The sequence below is a fragment of the Anas platyrhynchos genome, chromosome 2 (assembly GCF_047663525.1).
Source record: "Anas platyrhynchos isolate ZD024472 breed Pekin duck chromosome 2, IASCAAS_PekinDuck_T2T, whole genome shotgun sequence".
In the NCBI taxonomy this organism is placed as follows: Eukaryota; Metazoa; Chordata; class Aves; order Anseriformes; family Anatidae; genus Anas; species Anas platyrhynchos.
The window spans coordinates 153,086,179-153,103,428 of NC_092588.1; the positions used below are offsets into that span (position 1 = coordinate 153,086,179).

Genomic DNA, 17,250 nt, shown 5'->3' on the forward strand with positions numbered 1-17,250 from the left:
TCTGCATACTGTACACTAATTCTCCTGTAACTCCGGCGGGCCCCTTTGTAGCTTGGCACTGGCCCTGCGGGAAATGTTTCCCTTGGTTGCTGGGGGTGCAGGCTCGGCACGCAGCTCAGTTTAGTTGTGTGGTGCTTGGGAATCGATGCTAAGTAGCAGGCCTTCAGCAGAGATGGACAGAGCTGCACAGATGGCCTGGCACGTTCTTTGTGTTCAAAACTCTGAACTGCAGGCATTTTGGGGCAGACGTGAGAGCCCATCACCGAGCAGCTGCACAGGGAGGTCACAAATGGATTTAATAGATGCAGAGCTCCTAGAGCGGAATTAATGAGTCAGTACCACTTTTGCCTGCTGCTAAAGATATCTGCGTCTTCAAGCACAGGTTCAAAATTAACTACACCTTTTAGCCAATGCCTCCTGCCCGGCTTAAAACTGCACGCACAGTTACTGGGGGGCAGTGCTGGCAGAATTACATCACTGAGGAATGGCTTCTCTGGCAGACACCGCATGTTGTGATGCTAATTTTAAATTCCTCAAGGACAAACGTGCACTTCTCGAGCTGTCATTGCCACTTTGCTATGCAAGCCACTTCAAAGAAGAGAAAAGAGCCCTGTGCAGTCTACGCTGCCTTCAGTGCATGCCTATGGGCTAGCATAAGGCAATGCCATCATGCCTGTAGGTTTGTGAACCTTTTAGCTGAAGGAAAGCAAAAATTCATGCTTTCCTACCTAGTTCTTGTTATATCCTTGTCCATGGACTTTTTTTCCCCCATTCTGTTGTGTATTTATATATTTTTTTTACTCAATATCATTCAGTAGTTCCTCAGTGCATTCCCCTATAGAAATGGGATAAAACAGTTGCTGTTTCTTTCCTCAGCAGTTTGTAAGAAATGCTTCAACCTATGAGGACAAGATACAAAACTACCTTGTTTTTGTAGCATTTGTCTTGATGCACAAATGTGAAATAAATACAAATAATTCCTTAACAGTGTAATCATTCCCTGCCTTTTGCTGCCCTTGACAAAGGTAGCCAGGAAAAAAAGAAAAGTCCATTACTGAAGCCTATCAAGTCCGTAACTGGAATGGTGCTGTCGTGCTGCAGGCTGTGGCTCCGCTTACAGCACTATGTGTGCCCTAACACAACTGCAAGCCCTCATTTCCCCCACTGCTGGGTAAGAATGAACTGGCACCACATAAAAGGTTCTCAGTTTTTTGGACCTACCTCTAAGCAAAGAGCCTGGCTAGTTTCTGTGCTCCCACCAGCTTTAGCACTTCTGCCTGGAGCAGGCAGGACATGAGCTCCCTCTACCGCGAGACTGAAGTTACTGGAAGTAAATAAACCATTTTTAAGAAGAGCTAACACGGTGAACTTGCCTTCCAGGCGGAGAGGAGTGCTTACAGAGCAGAAACCTGGGTGCTATAAAAGGCACTCAAACCTAAGTACTTCTCCACAACGTTGAGAACCCATTTAGCCGGGTACAACCACTGCCAGAGTGGCTGAGCTGGGTTTTGTCCAACAGCCAGTTAAAGAAACTGGTCCGCGTGAAGTTAAACACTTCAACCAACCTGAGGCGTGTCGGGTACCTGCAAGAGGAGGAAAAGCTGCTTGGGGAAACTGGTTATTTAGGTACAAACCGAATTACACTCCCCTACACAAACACACAGCTTACAGAGGGGTTCCTGCAGCTTTTTAAGAGCAAAGAATGGAAGACTGGCCAAAAGCTGAAGCAGCATATCGTTATCTTTATTGCCTGTGTAACACCTGCATGAAGTGACAAGCGAGATGCAGTATAAATCCATGCACGGATACATAAATGACTCTTAGAAATCTTTCAGAAGAAAAGAACGGTTTGTAAATAGACACCTCTCCAGCCTCATCACCTAGGTTTCTCATTTACAATCGGTTTTTAAAGCTGGTATTTTAAAGTGGCATAGAAATGCTTATTTACCTGTATTCTAAGTGAATCAACTTATTTCACAATAAAAATATAGTTAAGTTCTATTAAATTTTCTTCTGAAAATAAACGCTTCTATTTTTCTGCTATGACAATAAATTACAATGTATCACAAATGTAGGCTTTAAGCAGATTTATAAATACGCAGGAATTAAGTGTTTCACCTATAGTTTAACTGAATTCGAGGCATTTAGTAAGAGATAAGCTGAAGATGCATTTATAATCCAAACTCAATTTGTCAGGGGAAAAGCATGTAACTGAAGTAGAAGTAATGAGATTTAATGCTGTGGTACTTGTATATAGGATAAGTATTCATGAATGATCTGTTCTTCCTCCTCCAGTGTTAAATCCAGATAATCCTCTTCGTGTTCAGGAATATCCTCCAGGATTTCATTGACTGCATCGGTCTCCATGTCTTCGTCTGTCTGTGAGCTAGAAGAACCTTCAATAAAAAAGAAAAACAAAACCCCCCAAACAGTGGTGATTTCATTGCTGGAAGTTTATACCTTCCCTCCTTCATCAGCACGACTGCTTTACAAGAACCAGTTACTGTAAGTGGTGAGTATCAGTTACAGCTGTATCACAATAAGGGATATGTGGTCAAATCAGCTACTGCATCGCACAGATTTGGAATAAAACTTCTTAGCAATCAAAAATCAGGTATCAGCAAGCCAAAAAAAAAAAAAACCATCTACAGTGCTGTAGGTCCAGAAAGAATGACAGTCTTGGCTTACTGCTCACTCTCTGAAGGGTACAGGCAGGGAGAGGTTGGTTTGGTTTTAATTCTAATTGGTGTGATGAGTACAGGTAGGTGGGAGTGTTTAGTATTAGGTGCTTGTGGCACACAGGAATTCTTACCTGCGGACTCTGTGGGCGAGTCCTTAGATGAAGCAGATTCTTCTGATGGACTGGACCCTTCAGAAGACAGCTGCAGGGAGGCAGGCAGAACTCCCCCATAGTGAGCAAGGGTCTGGGAAGCTAAGTGGATGTTGCCTCTAAAGACCTTTAAAGCTTGCTTTGCTGACTCGTGGCTGAAACCCATGTACATCAGCTACAGGAGGAAGGAAAAAAATAAAATCAGTACACATGGAGAAATCCAAGCTCATTCAGCACCACTGACTGACAGGAATCTGACTGTGCGTCTGACAGTCACTCCTCTCGCACAGAGGAAAGCGTTGCATACCAGGAATTCCAGGACACTGACTGGCTTACTGGAACAGTTAACAACAGGGCAGTGACCTATTAAAGGAATGGGGATGTTGGGCAGAATCAAGAGCCTCTTCTTGAACATCAGACCAACTCTTCTGTTTTCAAAAAGGAAACTTCAAAGCACTCCAGCACATTCACATTCCTGGAATGCTATTTACTTTTTCTACGCAATCTGGTTTTCCTGCCTATCTGACACTAATTGCAGAGCCACACAAACTGCTGTGGAGCTTTTCAGATGGCCTGTGGTGAGAAAGACACAGCCCAACTCTTTCCCTTTTGCACTACAATATGCTTAAAGACTTGAATGCATTTCTCATCTGCTGTCTTTTTAGGGTTGAAGCATTCGAGTGCACACATTTCCCTTAGCATTTGTGCATGACAGCTTGGTGTGAGGGGCAGGAAGTAACCAGGAATTACAATTCAGCCGGAGCATGAGTTCACTGTGAGGGGCGGATGTGAGATAATGGAAGTGTGACAGCTCACGAGGGACATGGCACAAAGAATATTTGTGCAGCTTCGCTTAAGGAAGATCTGGTGGGGCTGAAGACAATTCATAAACATGACTACCAGCTCCCGAGAAAGAAAAAGAGGTCTGACTCACTTGATCAATACTTTCTTGGGAAACTTGAAACTGGTCCATGGCCACGGAATCATCGTCGTCATCGTTTTCCAACAATAATTCTGGATTGTCCAGAATAAACTACAGTAAAATAGAGAGGGGTTAGAATAGAGCAATGCAGTCATATTAGTCTTCGGTATGGATCATCTTAGATGATGTCTGATTCACTGGGTCAGGAAGCAGTTCAGTTGTTACAGTTCAAAAAAAAGGGTAGCTTGGAGCTAACCAATACAGAAGGCAGAAAATCTGCTCAGCAATTAAAAAAAAAAAAAAAGTACTTTTTTTGGTACAGAAGCACTGCTCCTGAAAACCACTTACCTTAAAGGCTTGGTCCAGGTTTCCTTGTGCATGATGAAGAGCTACTTGAGCAGCTCTCTCTGAATAGCCCATACTTTTCAAGGTGTTTATGTCCTCTAGTCGCTGCCTTCTTTTAGCTCTCTCCTCCCTCCTGATCTGTGCTTTTTCCTGCAAGAACACAGCATTACAAAGCTAACTGTGCATGGCAATGCTTCGGCCTTCCCCTGGTGCATATGGGCTTTCTTGGATTTACTTCTTTGTGTTTGAATTTGAGGAAAAAGGATTTTTTGTTTTAAATATAGATATTGCTGCCAGACACTCATCCCTAAATAAAGTTGTATTCCCATGAGCAAGCACCGTGGCTGTACTTCTGCTCCGAAGTCTCGGCAGATCAGATTCTTATGCTATCACAGCTATTATAGGCCCTGTGTGGTAAGTGATAAACCAGTTTGGCAGATGGGCCCGTAGACAAGACTTGCCAAGGACATGCAGTCAGAAGCAGGCATGTAGCCAACAAGTTCTGAGCTGTTTGACTTTTCTATCCACATTTCAGTGTCTGAAGTTCAGAAGTGCCACCTCGACTTCCCAAAAGTGACTTTAGGTGCTTCAAATCTGGACAACACCCTCAGCCTCTTTCACACCAACACAGAACAGCCTTCTCTCCTCGTGGATCTTGTAAGTCTTCTAAGCCCAAAGCCATACAGTGCAGCCTCATGGTCACCCTAACAGCACTTTATCGTGCAGCCTCCCGTCTTCCATGCCAGTCAAGCCCAGGAACAATAACTTTGACCTCGGTGGCTTTGTTTGCATACAAGACAAGAGCTGAGTAGCAAACACTGTACTACACTGAAAGGCTTTGCACCAATCACAAGTCTTTGGCTCTCTCCTCCCAAGTGTTTTGGGATAGAGCTTCTCTTGTTTTATTAAGTTTTGGTTTCAAACTTGTGGCAGCAGATGTCAAGCTGTTAGTTCCAGTAACAGCGCCAAAGCAGAATAATCAAAGCCCTTAATTTAGCACCACGGTGCATTAGTCACGCAAGGCATGATCTAACAGACACCCCAACAGACACAGTCCTGCACCTTACCTCCCTCCTGTTGGTGATGAGGTTGGCAGCGTGCTCCACATTCCCATGGCACGCTCGCAGGGCAAGGCGGGCTTCCTGTTCGGAGAATCCCAGGAGTGACAGGCGATAGACTTTTTCAGGATCTATGTACAGCTCGTCATATAAATGAGATGCCTGCAGGTAAATGGAACAAAAGTGGTGTTACCAACACTGTTGCTGACATACAAATGGAAAAAAACGTTTCTCTCCATTTTTATAAGTAAGCACAGAGCAGGCAGGTGCAACACAGACCCAAAACAGAGCAGCACTTTTCCTTGAACAAGGTTCCTAATGTGAAAAACCCAAAAGTTTTCCCTAATTGTGTCTTACCTTCTGAATGTACTCAGCAGCCTCCTTTTCTCTGCCACTGTGATAGTGTCCTATCCCCTGAAGAAGGTAAAGCCGTAGAAACAAAACCTTCTCACGACCATAGCTTCCCTAAAGAATTGTTAAGCAAAGGTGGGAAGAAGGGGAAACATAAATGAGAACAGGAATCTATTACTAAGTGAACACTGTACACACAAAGAAAACGCAGTCTCTAATACACAGCACTTAGTATGCAGATAAAGCATCACATCTAGAACAAGGACATCTGTGCATATAAGCACATGTGCTGTGATCTTGTCGTCAGGTCCAACACTTTCACCATGCTGGCAGTGACATAACTAGATAGCCAGCAAAGGAAGCATGAGGAAACATTAAACTTCTACAAGAGGACCTTGTAATATCTGAGTAATAACTGAATATATGTAGAATAAAACAAAGCCATCTGAATTGAATCAAAACCAGCATACTTTGATATCAATCAGCCTTTCGTGGTTCTCCCCATAGCACCTCTGGAAGCATCTATGGGCTGTGGTCAGCTTTTTCTCGGCATCATCCAGGCAGTCCAGCTGCTCCAGGCGGAAGTAGCACCACACTATGTCCAGCTGCAGCACTGCGTAGTTATCGACGGTGTTCAGCAGCTCTGTGCTACACTCACTGGAAAACAAAACTTTAGTTTTTAGGGGGTGGGGGAAAGCAGGGGGATGGTTGGTTGTTTTTTCCACACTTTTTTTTTAAATACTAATGAAGCAACGTGCTAGAAGTATGTACGCTCACATATTTGAGGAAACACCTGCTTCTTATTTGAGGCAAACTGACACCAATGGAACTTTAGTAAAACATCGATCTCCCAACATATTCACTAATACATAGGACATGAATGATAACACTACACCTCAAAGAATTATGACAGTCACAGTTAATTTTGTTACTATTCAAGCATCTCTTTAAATGCAGGATGGATTTAAATTCCATGTAACCTTTAAGAGGACAGAGATCAATCATCTTCCTCAGTGCAAGTGATCACGCTGGGTTCTGTGCCAGTCTCCTTGCTTCACACAGATGAGAAGCAGATGGGGACAACGATACTTTTGGTGTTCTCAAAAGAGCAACTTAAGGTTCTGACTGCTCACCCCAAAATAGTTTACCTGCAGAAACCCCGATGTGCTTACCCTCTGCTATCTGCTCCACCCTTTGCAGGAAATTATTCCTTCACAGGAGCAATTGCAAAAGAGTAGCTGCATCTGCCTCTCCAGCTACAGCAATTTATAGCCCAGTACATGAATATTGATGGTTTGTTTACGTTTTACGAAAGACTAAACTGCCCCATGGCAGTATCTGTTTCAGCTGTTCTCCACGAAGCCACCTGTCACCAAAAGTCAGAGCCTTTGTCTACTATTTCCCGTCTGCAGAAGTAATCCTGGGCAAAACAGGCCCTGAATTACAGGCACAGGCAGAGCTAATGGTGTTCCTGCATTGGGTTGAGAATACAGGAAAGCCAAGTATAAGAACTCAAAAAGTTTCTTACCAGAAGTGTTTATCAGCATCCAACAAATACGGCAGTGCTATTTCATATTCTTTCTTCTTCATTAACGCTCTGCCCTTCTCATGATAACCCATGGCCAGCACAAGTGCCTGAAAAAACGAAGTGCCCATGAAAAACATAGAGACATTTCTGCACACCCCCCAGCTCACTTTTATAACCGAAAAGACATATCTAGGTAATCCAATAGTGCCCTTGTTCTTTCCAAAAAAGTACCATTCTATCAGTTCAGTAAGAGCAGGCAACACTGTTTCACATTGCTTCATACTTTCCTCCCATCTACTAATATTAATATATTGTCCAATTAAAAGCAATGAATGCTACTGACACATGAGATACTGTACCAAATTTAAGACTGAAACTAGATAGTTTTTATCAGTCATTGAAAACAAAGCTAAGTATTTTGTAGGTCCTACACTTCCTAGCAGTATCAATTTTGTTTTGCTTAGCTATCAATGCTACCTTGTAAACTTTAACGATTCACCTCCTGCAAAACCTCAGAACTGAAAATTAAATCTCGAACGTGGCAGGAAAACACTCTCGTTCCTGCAGCATGACAAATGGAAACACAAATAATGTTTCTTGATAGAAACAATCTGCAATAGTTCTTCTCACCCATGTTCAATAGTGATGAAAGCTGGTGTGATTGCACTTTTGATTCTTCAACTCTTAGGGCGAGTTACTACTTTCAGCACTTTATCAGAACAATATGCACTGGGGGAACGGGCAGTTATTTTTTCCAATCATCCAGAAACTCGAGATGAACCAGAAAACTGATGCTAGAGCTGCAATTAACACATGTTAGGGCCTGCTCATTTCCCCCCCCCCCATTTTTTTTTTTTCCCCAGGCATAATTCCAAGCAGTTTGTAGAGAATTTTCTATTTATCTTGACCAAATCCAAAGATCTGAAAAGACAGTGTCTACCACCACTCTTCTGCTTCAGCAGCCAACATCAGGTGTGTCACTCCTACTACAATTCAATGCACGCACCCAGCCAAAGATTTTCAGCTGAGAATGTTGGCCTTGAATGTGAACAGATTTAAATCTGAGAGACTCCCGATTTTGTGAGACTCGGCAAGTTCCCAACTGAAACTGACCAAGCCTAAAGAACAAGTTATTTTCATGTGGTTCTAGGGCAACTCAAATTTAAAACAGGTGGTATGCTATAAGGAAATTACAGCTTATCTTAAAACACAAAAATAAGGCAAGATTACATCAATTGTATCAGCAATTAGGGGTCTGTCTTGAGTTGACTGAAGTATCCCCAGTTACAAAGTTCTTTTATTTCAAAATCATTTCTGTTAAGCATATATCTACTGGACCCAGTGTACAATCTCCAAAAAGCCTGAGTGTATTTCAATCTCACATTTGACATACTTTACTAATTAAGCTTTACAAAGCTACCTTATTACCTTTGTAAGATCGTTTTTACTTACTTTTTTAGCTTGAGGAGGAATCTCGATTGACCTCCCAGTCTGATTAGCTATATCTAGATATGGAGCAGTATCTGGATCCAAGTACTCCTCTGAAACATAAGAAAAAGAAGTCTTAGTTTCAAGTACCACCTTCCAGCAGAATAACATTGCTGTCATAAGATTATGTCATTAAGTGTATGGTTAAACAAAAAGGAAACAAAACCAAAAAAAATCTGAATTCCATATGAATGCTGGTTTGGGAAAGATCTACCACCAATGTTCTCAACCAGCCAAGCACAAGAAACTTTTAGGGCCTCTTACTTAGAGAGCTGTCTATGAGCATCCAGAAATTTAGACCCAGCATAATTTATGTGAATTGTAAAGAGTTTTTTTCAGAAGACAAAGCCACCTACATTTTACGTGATATGACACTTGAAATACTTTACCAAATAAAGCTTACAGAATACAAGGAAATCCTATCCTCAGCACAGCTGATATAAAACAAAGAAAAATACAGCTCAATATTTTCCATTCCCCATATATTTAATGTTTGTGACCAAACTATCAATTTTGTTCTCACCTACACTTGATTTAAAATAAAAAGATGTTTTTCTTATAAACAAAAGACAATTAAGAGAAGTTTGCTGAGATTAAAAGCTTACAAAAGGTTTGTTAAGTCTTTTTTAAATTTCACATAGCTTTGAAGAGAGCCTTGAGCCTATGAAACAATTATGGACTCCATGCCATACTGTGGCATTATGCTATAACTGACAGTGGTAAATATCTTTAAAATGCCCTATACAGGCTCCAAGGCTTGGGATCTAAATTACCCCTTAAGTCAATAAAAGAAATCACTTCTTTTAATTTGTCCAAAATCTGACATTATAGTAAGAAACGGGCTGTCACTGGGCGTTAAAAGCAGCTTTGTTCACATATTTTTGTTGCATTTGGCAGGAACTCATTACATACTCAATTTCAGTTTCTTGTTTGTGGATTTTTCGAAACAATAAAGTAGCAAAATGATTGAAATTCACCATCTAGCAGTGCAATTCATAGGCACACTTAACCTCATTTTGAAAAATTATTACTGTTAAATTGACTATATCCCTTTAACTTAATCCACAGTTGCTAGCAATCAGCATCAAACACAATGAGAAAAGAACAGCCACATTATAGATCAGAGTGACAAGAGAGCTGTTCTGCACAATGAAACCATGGTTACGCACAGCCATAGCTGAGTTAAACTACAGAGAAGTGTGTAATGACTTATAATACATTATTCCACTGTGCTTATGTGTACAATAAATTTGAAGCCTGTTCGCAGAGTTGCCAGTCCCCTAACTGTCAAGTGCCAATTAAATAATAATTGATTCATTTTATGTCCCTCTCAAAGTGCCAAATATTTTCTAGCATTCCAGTTTTATATGAGTTAGAGTAGAAGAGGCAGTTTTAATCAACTTAAAATACAGTTTTCAAGTTGGTAGAAAACTACACCAGTATAAGCTGAAGTCTGGTCATGGAACAGGTACTCTTCGATGCTGAAAGGCCATTGAGAAGACAAGTTTTGATCAGCAAGACTTAACAACCAGCTCTCCACCTCCAAACCAATTCTGCCTCACCTCTCTCTGCTAGAATTTCCAAACCCTTCTTAGTTCTTTGCATCTGGTCACTGATGTCTTTCTCTTTCTTGCGCTGAAGTTCTTCTTCCTGAACCTTTCTTTTAGTTTCCTCATCGCTCTGTTCCAGTTGAAGCACCATCACTTTTGCGTTGTGAGTTACACCCTGATCTTCAAGAGTTCTTCCTGTAAAATAAAGTATGATGAATGAAATATAAATACTAAGTTTACAAAGAGAGACCATTTTATGTTGTACTGCCTCCGGAAAATAAAAAAACAACCTAAACAGCTCCTTGCCTTACTTGCACTGTACTGGAGAACTACAGTAATTACTAGACAGTGGTTTTGACTGAGTACTTGGGTCAACTACTGACATCTTCAGCAGAAATTCAGAAACTAGAAGCAGACTGGCATTTTTAAAATGCTTTTAAAATGACTGGTATGTTTCTTTGCTTGCTTTTTTCCAAAGCGTTTAAGAAATATGAGTGTTTCTATTTCAGTTAGTTGATCTCCAGGCAAAAAGTGGAATAACGTGAGGTTAAACAACGTGTCCAGAATCATACACCACAACAGTACCAGGACAGATGAAGTGGGAATTGAAGCCAAGTTCTTATTATCAAGTTTATGGCTTTACCTACATCTGACCTCTTCCAAGGGAACTAAATATGCTTAGGGAATCAATAAAAGGAAAGTAGCTGAAGTTGAACATGTGTAAGATATTACAAAAAGTTTTTGAATGTGCTGTTATACAATATGGACTTTGGAGAAGTTTATGGTTTCTCTTAAACATATTTTGGGTGTTTCAACACTTAATAAATGATGAAAATCTACTTTCTGAATGGATTCATATAATCACTCTAATTCTTTCTGAGGTTTTTGATCATTATGATTTCTTACATTTCCTGTAGAGCAAAACCTGACAAATATAACTGCTGTTCCTTGGGGATTTTAGAAATTAATAAAACTGCAAGAAACTTTGCCTCTGAGAAGCAATAAAATTGAAAACACAGAAGTATACTCAACTAGAGATACGTACCCAGGTCAAGCTGCTTCTTATTTATGATTATTTTGATGGCATTTTCTTTTAACGCATGTTCCTGTGCTATCCTGTGAAATAAATCATTGTACCCATTAATATAAATTTGTAAGGAACCCATTAATATAAATTTGTAAGGATAAACAGTGTTTCTAGAAAATGAATATGTTCATAACTGGTTTAACCTTTTGCTACAAAAGGCTGCTGGAAATAAAAATAGCATTAGAAAGCTTTCTAAATCGCTTAGGGAAAAGATGGGGTGCAAAATGGGAAAAGCAAAACAGGCAGAAAAGAATGTGATTTTAGTACGGTTAAAGATACAGAAGGGAGAGAAGCTGATGGCCACTGCTCAGCAGACCTGTTACAGATTTGGAGTACTGATCAGTGGTGCCTTCTCAGGTACTTGCTGGTGACTTATAGAGGAAAGTCCCCTTCCACAGTTGTAACTCTCCTTTTTTCTGTTAAACAACTGCTTTTTACATGAAGAACTGCCCTCTGTATCACTGGGCATCCTATTCAGACATGCTCAATGCTAAGAAAATGCTCAGGATAACATGACAAATAGCACACCATTTGTAGTTTTAGTACTGTATGACAGTATGCTACTTCAGAAGAGAAGAGCCAAAAGGTGATTACACTTACTGTGATCTGAGTTCCTTGCCTGTGATGAACAGGCTGGTTTCCAGTGGGATTTTTCTGCTCTGTAGTAATTATATTGGGTGGGGTAAGGAGGAGGGAAGGAAAAGAGCATGATATCAAGACACTTTGGACATTTTCTTAATTAACTGTTTTACAACAACTACAATTTCTTTCTCAAATAATAATCATGTTAACAGGGTTATGGCTTGGCATACATATTAGTAATTTCTGGGCAGGGAGTCTTGCACTTGCTATACAGTGCTAAAAATAAGCATTACCACAGCAGAAGATGGAGAATTAGATAAATCCAAATTCAGAACCAAACAATTTAAACTGACTAATTTAATTATGCACTTCCAATCTGAACTCTGCTTCGTAATTATGCTACTCACCTGTGACTGGCTAAGTTATGATTAATTCCTTATTAGTGTGTCTAGTCCCAGATTAGATAAACTGGAATTTTAAATGAATTAATTCCCTTATGCCCAGTAGCATTGAAAAGAGAAATTATGAAACTATTTGTTTGCTTTAACTGCATGGCAATCACTTAACACCCTCTACCCTTTTGCCCATCACATCCCCTAGTAATTAATTTTCACTACAGGAGAGAGAACAATTATGTTCTCTCCTGTGTTTTTTAAATTATTCAGTAACAACAACAAAAAATCCTCCTGAAGCAGAGGTTATCATCTAAGACCATCATCTTCAGTAGAAAATATTGCCCTTTTCCAGAGTGACTATCCACTTCTGTTGCTGATGACAATCTCTAAGTGCCCCTGAGTAGGGGAGTCCTCTTTTCCTGTTATCAGAGTGGATGAAGACATGCAGCACTGGGGAAGATGCTGCTCCCGCAGAGTGGGATCAAAACTGGGAACCATCTGAAAATCACAATTGTGCTTGCCAGAGACTGGCTTTGTCTGCACTACTAAAAACCTTAACCAAGGGCCCGTCCTCTGTCCTGCAACTGACTTGCACAGGGCTGAATTCTCCCAGCCTTCAAAGCTGAGCAGCTGTGTCCAGACTGATGGAAATCAGTCCCTGGCCCACATCAGCCTTACACTGCACCTGGCCTGGCAGAATACCAGGTGGCCTCGGCAAAACTGCCTCAGAGATGATGCTAACAATCCACAGGATGTCTGACTGTGGAACAGCAGCCAGCTGGCCCCATGGGGGTTGAGCTGATGAGGGTAGACATAGCCACAGAACCCAGTAGGGTGACCTGCATGACACAGACTTTGTCAGATTCACTTCATTATTCTGTTTTCATGCATAACACGCACCAAAGGCTGAAGCCTGGCTTTAAAAAAGCCAGACTTAGTGAATTCTAATTATGTCAGGCTTTTTGGACTTCGAATAGATGCGTACCTTCACAACAGAAAACCACCCCTCTCCTTTCCAAGTTCAAACACTGGATGTACTTTAAAGTAGGTGTAGTTAGCTGCCTGGGCTGGAGGAGTTACACGAGGATGATGTAAAGCCACTGTAAGAACCCTGCCAAATGCCACGGTTAAAAGCCAAAGCAGTTCTTTTCCATATCATCATCCACATGCAGCTAAAGATGACACCGCATTCAAGCTGCTTATCGCACTTAAAGTTTTCTTTTTTTTTTTTAAAATTAAAGCTGTCATTCAAACAATGATAGTGGTAATAAAGTGATACCCGTATGCTAATGCAACTTTAGGTATTTCACAACAGAAAAAAATAATCTGCTCTTTACTGCTAATGTGAGCGGTTAAGTCAGAAGGAATCAAATTGAACTAGACAGACACTTAAATCTAATGTACTTTTCTTAATTGAAAGATCATTTCTCATTAAATCCTAAAGGAAAGACAATTACTAATCTCTCAATATTATATTCAATTATATTCCTTTGCCGTGCTATTTCCATCTATCTGGGAAACTAAAATATACCTACAGAACTTCTCCCCAATGTATTTTTTATACCTCAACACAGATCTCTTATGCAAATCACCCCTAAAAGTTAAAGAAGTGAAAACATTTGAATTAGATACAAAAAAATAGTACTCAAAAGGCCATAATCCTATGGCCTAGGTACTTATCCTAACTTTTCTGCAATGGCACTTACTTTTCTACGAGGCAGATATATATCAAGTCTCGCAATCCCAGTCACTTTAAAATTTTCATTTCCTGTTCCACGCTCAATTGCTTTACATCGTATTTCTTCAAGCATATTCTCTGTATCATTCTCATTGATATTCAGCTTGGATGAATATTTCTGTGCAAGCTCCTAAGGAAACAGCAAGAAAAAAAACTGGCAAAATACACCAGTAACAGGACACGAAAAGCACGTGACACCAACTCAAGACAGAACATTTACCTTCATCTCTTCACCAGCTTCCTTATTCTCATTTGTGTATGGTGGTTTCCATAGCTGAATTTTGTCTTCTCGTAAGCAACTTGTCAGTTTTGCTATTAAATACTTCTTTTGTGCCATCCTTTTAAAACAAAAGCATTGTTGGAAGGAAAAAGAAAGGAAAATAATCAGTCTTTTCATATAGCTTTCCTGTATTAAGATAGTGTTTTTTTACTGAGCCTAAACAATATTGCAGAACTCTAAAAACAAACAGAAACAACAAAAGCAAACAAACAAACAATCCCCTTGAGTATAAAATGCATCCCATGCATTTTGGTGATGAGGGGAATCTGACAACCAAACTATTATCAAAAACCCTGAAAAGAGGGTGAGAGCTGGACTGAGACGGAGCTAATTCAGGAGTCTCCTGCTTTGCACCTTGGTATTTCAAGACATTAAATCTCTTCCTAACCCCTCACGTAAAATGGAATTACAGAATGTGCTGATTCATCAGACTCTGTGATACAATTCTTCTGCCCTGCCCTGGAAAGGGCTGCTCATTCCAATCCCCTTTTAAAACATTTTCTTGCTGTACCTCTGCCTTTCTGCTTCTCCTGCTTCCTTGCTTCAACAGCCTTTCTACACCAGTGGAGGCTGAACATGAATTATTACCCTCTTTGGCAAGACAGAAAGGAGCTATCAGGAAGAAGCATCTCAGTACCACAAGCCTCGCCATGAGAATACCATAGGGTAAAGTTCTCATCCCTCTGGCAAAGTGAGATCTGCTACAGGGATGAGAGATCTTTGTCTCCCCAATCTCAATCGCTTGACAAGAAAGCATGTTGAACAGTATCATTAAATGGAATTGTAAAATTCTGGTATCACAACAATGGAACAGCAGGGCATCACTTGTCACAGTCCAAGAGATGCTCTTCCCACTCCCACTGCAAAGTTAGAAAAGGCACAAGCAACATAAAGAACGGAGACTGAGATTAGAGGTGATGCGTGCTGTAAATCTGCAGCCGGCGATAAAGTTCCCATCACTGGGGAGAAGATGGTTGTGGCTGAGCAGAGCAGTTCCCTGTCTCCCAGGTAATAGTTTATAGTTTAGGCTAAATTCATCACCAGAGGTTATTCAGCTGAGAGGAAGCAGTAACCTCTGTGAGGGAAGCAGCACATCCCTGAAAACAAAGCAGAACAAACGAAAACCACAACAAGAAACAGGGAAGGCAGAGAGAGGGCAAGGAAAGGCAGATGCAGTGATCTCGACAGAAAAAAAAATCGATTTGGATATTAAAGCAAGGAGCACTTGGCTTTTGGACATTTGGAATCATATGCAAGACATCTTTTAATTTATATAGAAAGGCACTTAAAAAGCGTTGGCATTTGTGCACTGAGATTGGCATCAAAACTGATTAAGTGGTTTCATTTTTCTTTTGAGAGTGGTTTCATTTTCTTATTCTTGTACATCAGCACAGAGCTCTCAGGAAGAAGGGGACAGAATAGGAGAATCAGATGCTACCACCCATTTGCACAAAGCCGGTTCCTTGCTTAAGACATGCTTTCTGGAAAAAAAAAAAAAGCTAAAACAACAAAAACAAAAAGACACACTAGGCAAAAATCCAACAGCTCCTAAATTCACTTGTCAGCAGCATCTCAGCCCCAGCTTTAGTGAGCTACAAAGAATCTTTGAATACTACAAAGACAAGAGTCTCTTCTAGAGAAGAGCCAGAGTGGCTAACTGAAACAAGTGGGGATTTTAACAACCCTTCTGCTTTGTTTCCTATCATTTACATAGTGTCTGGCCAAACCAGGTGAGGCAGCCTGGCTTTTTCTTGCTGAGATGCTGTTATTACCTTACAGCTACAGCAAAATATGGCATTTACAAGCAGAACGCAACAAACACATTCCATTTTCCAAAGATTGTCTTAAAGTTACTGACGGAGCTGTTCTCGTTTTCCAAACTATGCCACGTAATTTCCATTAATAACTTTTAACACTGAGTTTTGCATATTTAGGGTATGCTGAAGAAGCGCCTCATACCTATATATAGTCTACTTAACATAAACCTAAGAAACAAAAAGGTATCCACAGCTTTGGGGCATCCAGAAATGTCTAAAGTTGCAATAAGGTTAAATAAGGCTACAAATTGTACACTTATCTTTTTATGAATATCCTATTTTATAGTTTTGTACGTTTGTGATTTCTTACTCATCTACTAAGCCAGAAAACAACACCGCAGCCTCCAAATAAACTTACCCTTTCCCATCCTGCATAAAAAAAGGGCAAGTTTCCCTTTCACAACCAAAAATCTATCCCTCTATATGCAAAATATCTCCCGTTTTTCATAAATTAATATTTCAATGTAACCAAATTGCAAGAGGATCTCTAACGATGCCTTTGTGACTTACCTCGCCACCAGCCAGCACAACAAGTGTGCCTGAAATGCTTTCACTTTCGGTAAGTGTTTAAAGGGACTTTCTCAAAGCTGTTTTGGTGAAGAATTGGGAGGGGCTTTGGGATGCCAGGGAGGGAGTTTTGGTAGCTCGGGGGTTATCCTCTGGGGCCAGCTGGCCTCATAGGTGAGAGAAACGAAAATAAATATAGAAATAAGGGTGAAAAAAAATAAAATGAAGGGAAGGGGCAGAAGATGCTCAGTGAGGTCATAAATAATAAATACCACAGCAGTTATAAATAATATTATTGAGGTTATAACAAAAAGATAGGGGTTAAACAGAGGCTCCCTGGAGCATCCACTTGGTACCCCCACGGCTTAAGGGAGGCTGCGCAGCCTCAAGCAGCACCACGGGCAAAACCACGAAGCACTTTTGGCACCCCAAACCCCTGTCACCACCATCACACCCCTGTCACGACACCATGGCGACAGCACCCACCCCAAAATCTCCCCGCGCCCTAAGAACGGGGGGCACCCACCTGAGCCTCCACGGCGGAGGCCGAGCCTGGGGGCCCAGCAGATCCCTGAGGGGCTCGGGGGGGGGTCTCGGGGGTGCTGCCCGGCTGCCCCTCAGCCCCCCTCGGGGGCTCCGGGGGATGGCGGCCGCCTCCTCGGCCTCACGGAGCGGGCGGCGGCCGCTGGAGGCCGGTTGCCTCAGCCAGGCCGGAAGGAGCCCGGGGAGAACGGGCGCGCGTCACGTGGGTGAAGCCGAGCCCCCGCCGCCA

General features: G+C 41.3%; 1 protein-coding gene across 1 annotated transcript; it reads right to left on the reverse strand.

Moving 5' to 3' along the window:
* Positions 1–1,722: 1,722 nt before the first annotated feature.
* Positions 1,723–17,204, reverse strand: NUB1 (negative regulator of ubiquitin like proteins 1). The gene is made up of 15 exons (XM_027450387.3): positions 17,005–17,204; positions 14,095–14,212; positions 13,843–14,004; positions 11,760–11,818; positions 11,118–11,188; positions 10,085–10,267; positions 8,487–8,575; positions 7,035–7,141; positions 5,977–6,163; positions 5,513–5,620; positions 5,165–5,317; positions 4,101–4,247; positions 3,765–3,863; positions 2,813–3,005; positions 1,723–2,396 (listed from the first exon to the last, which is right to left on the reverse strand). Exons 2-15 carry the CDS (start codon positions 14,209–14,211, stop codon positions 2,233–2,235), a joined length of 1,839 nt encoding a protein of 612 aa, XP_027306188.1. The 5' UTR covers position 14,212; positions 17,005–17,204; the 3' UTR covers positions 1,723–2,232.
* Positions 17,205–17,250: the final 46 nt, after the last annotated feature.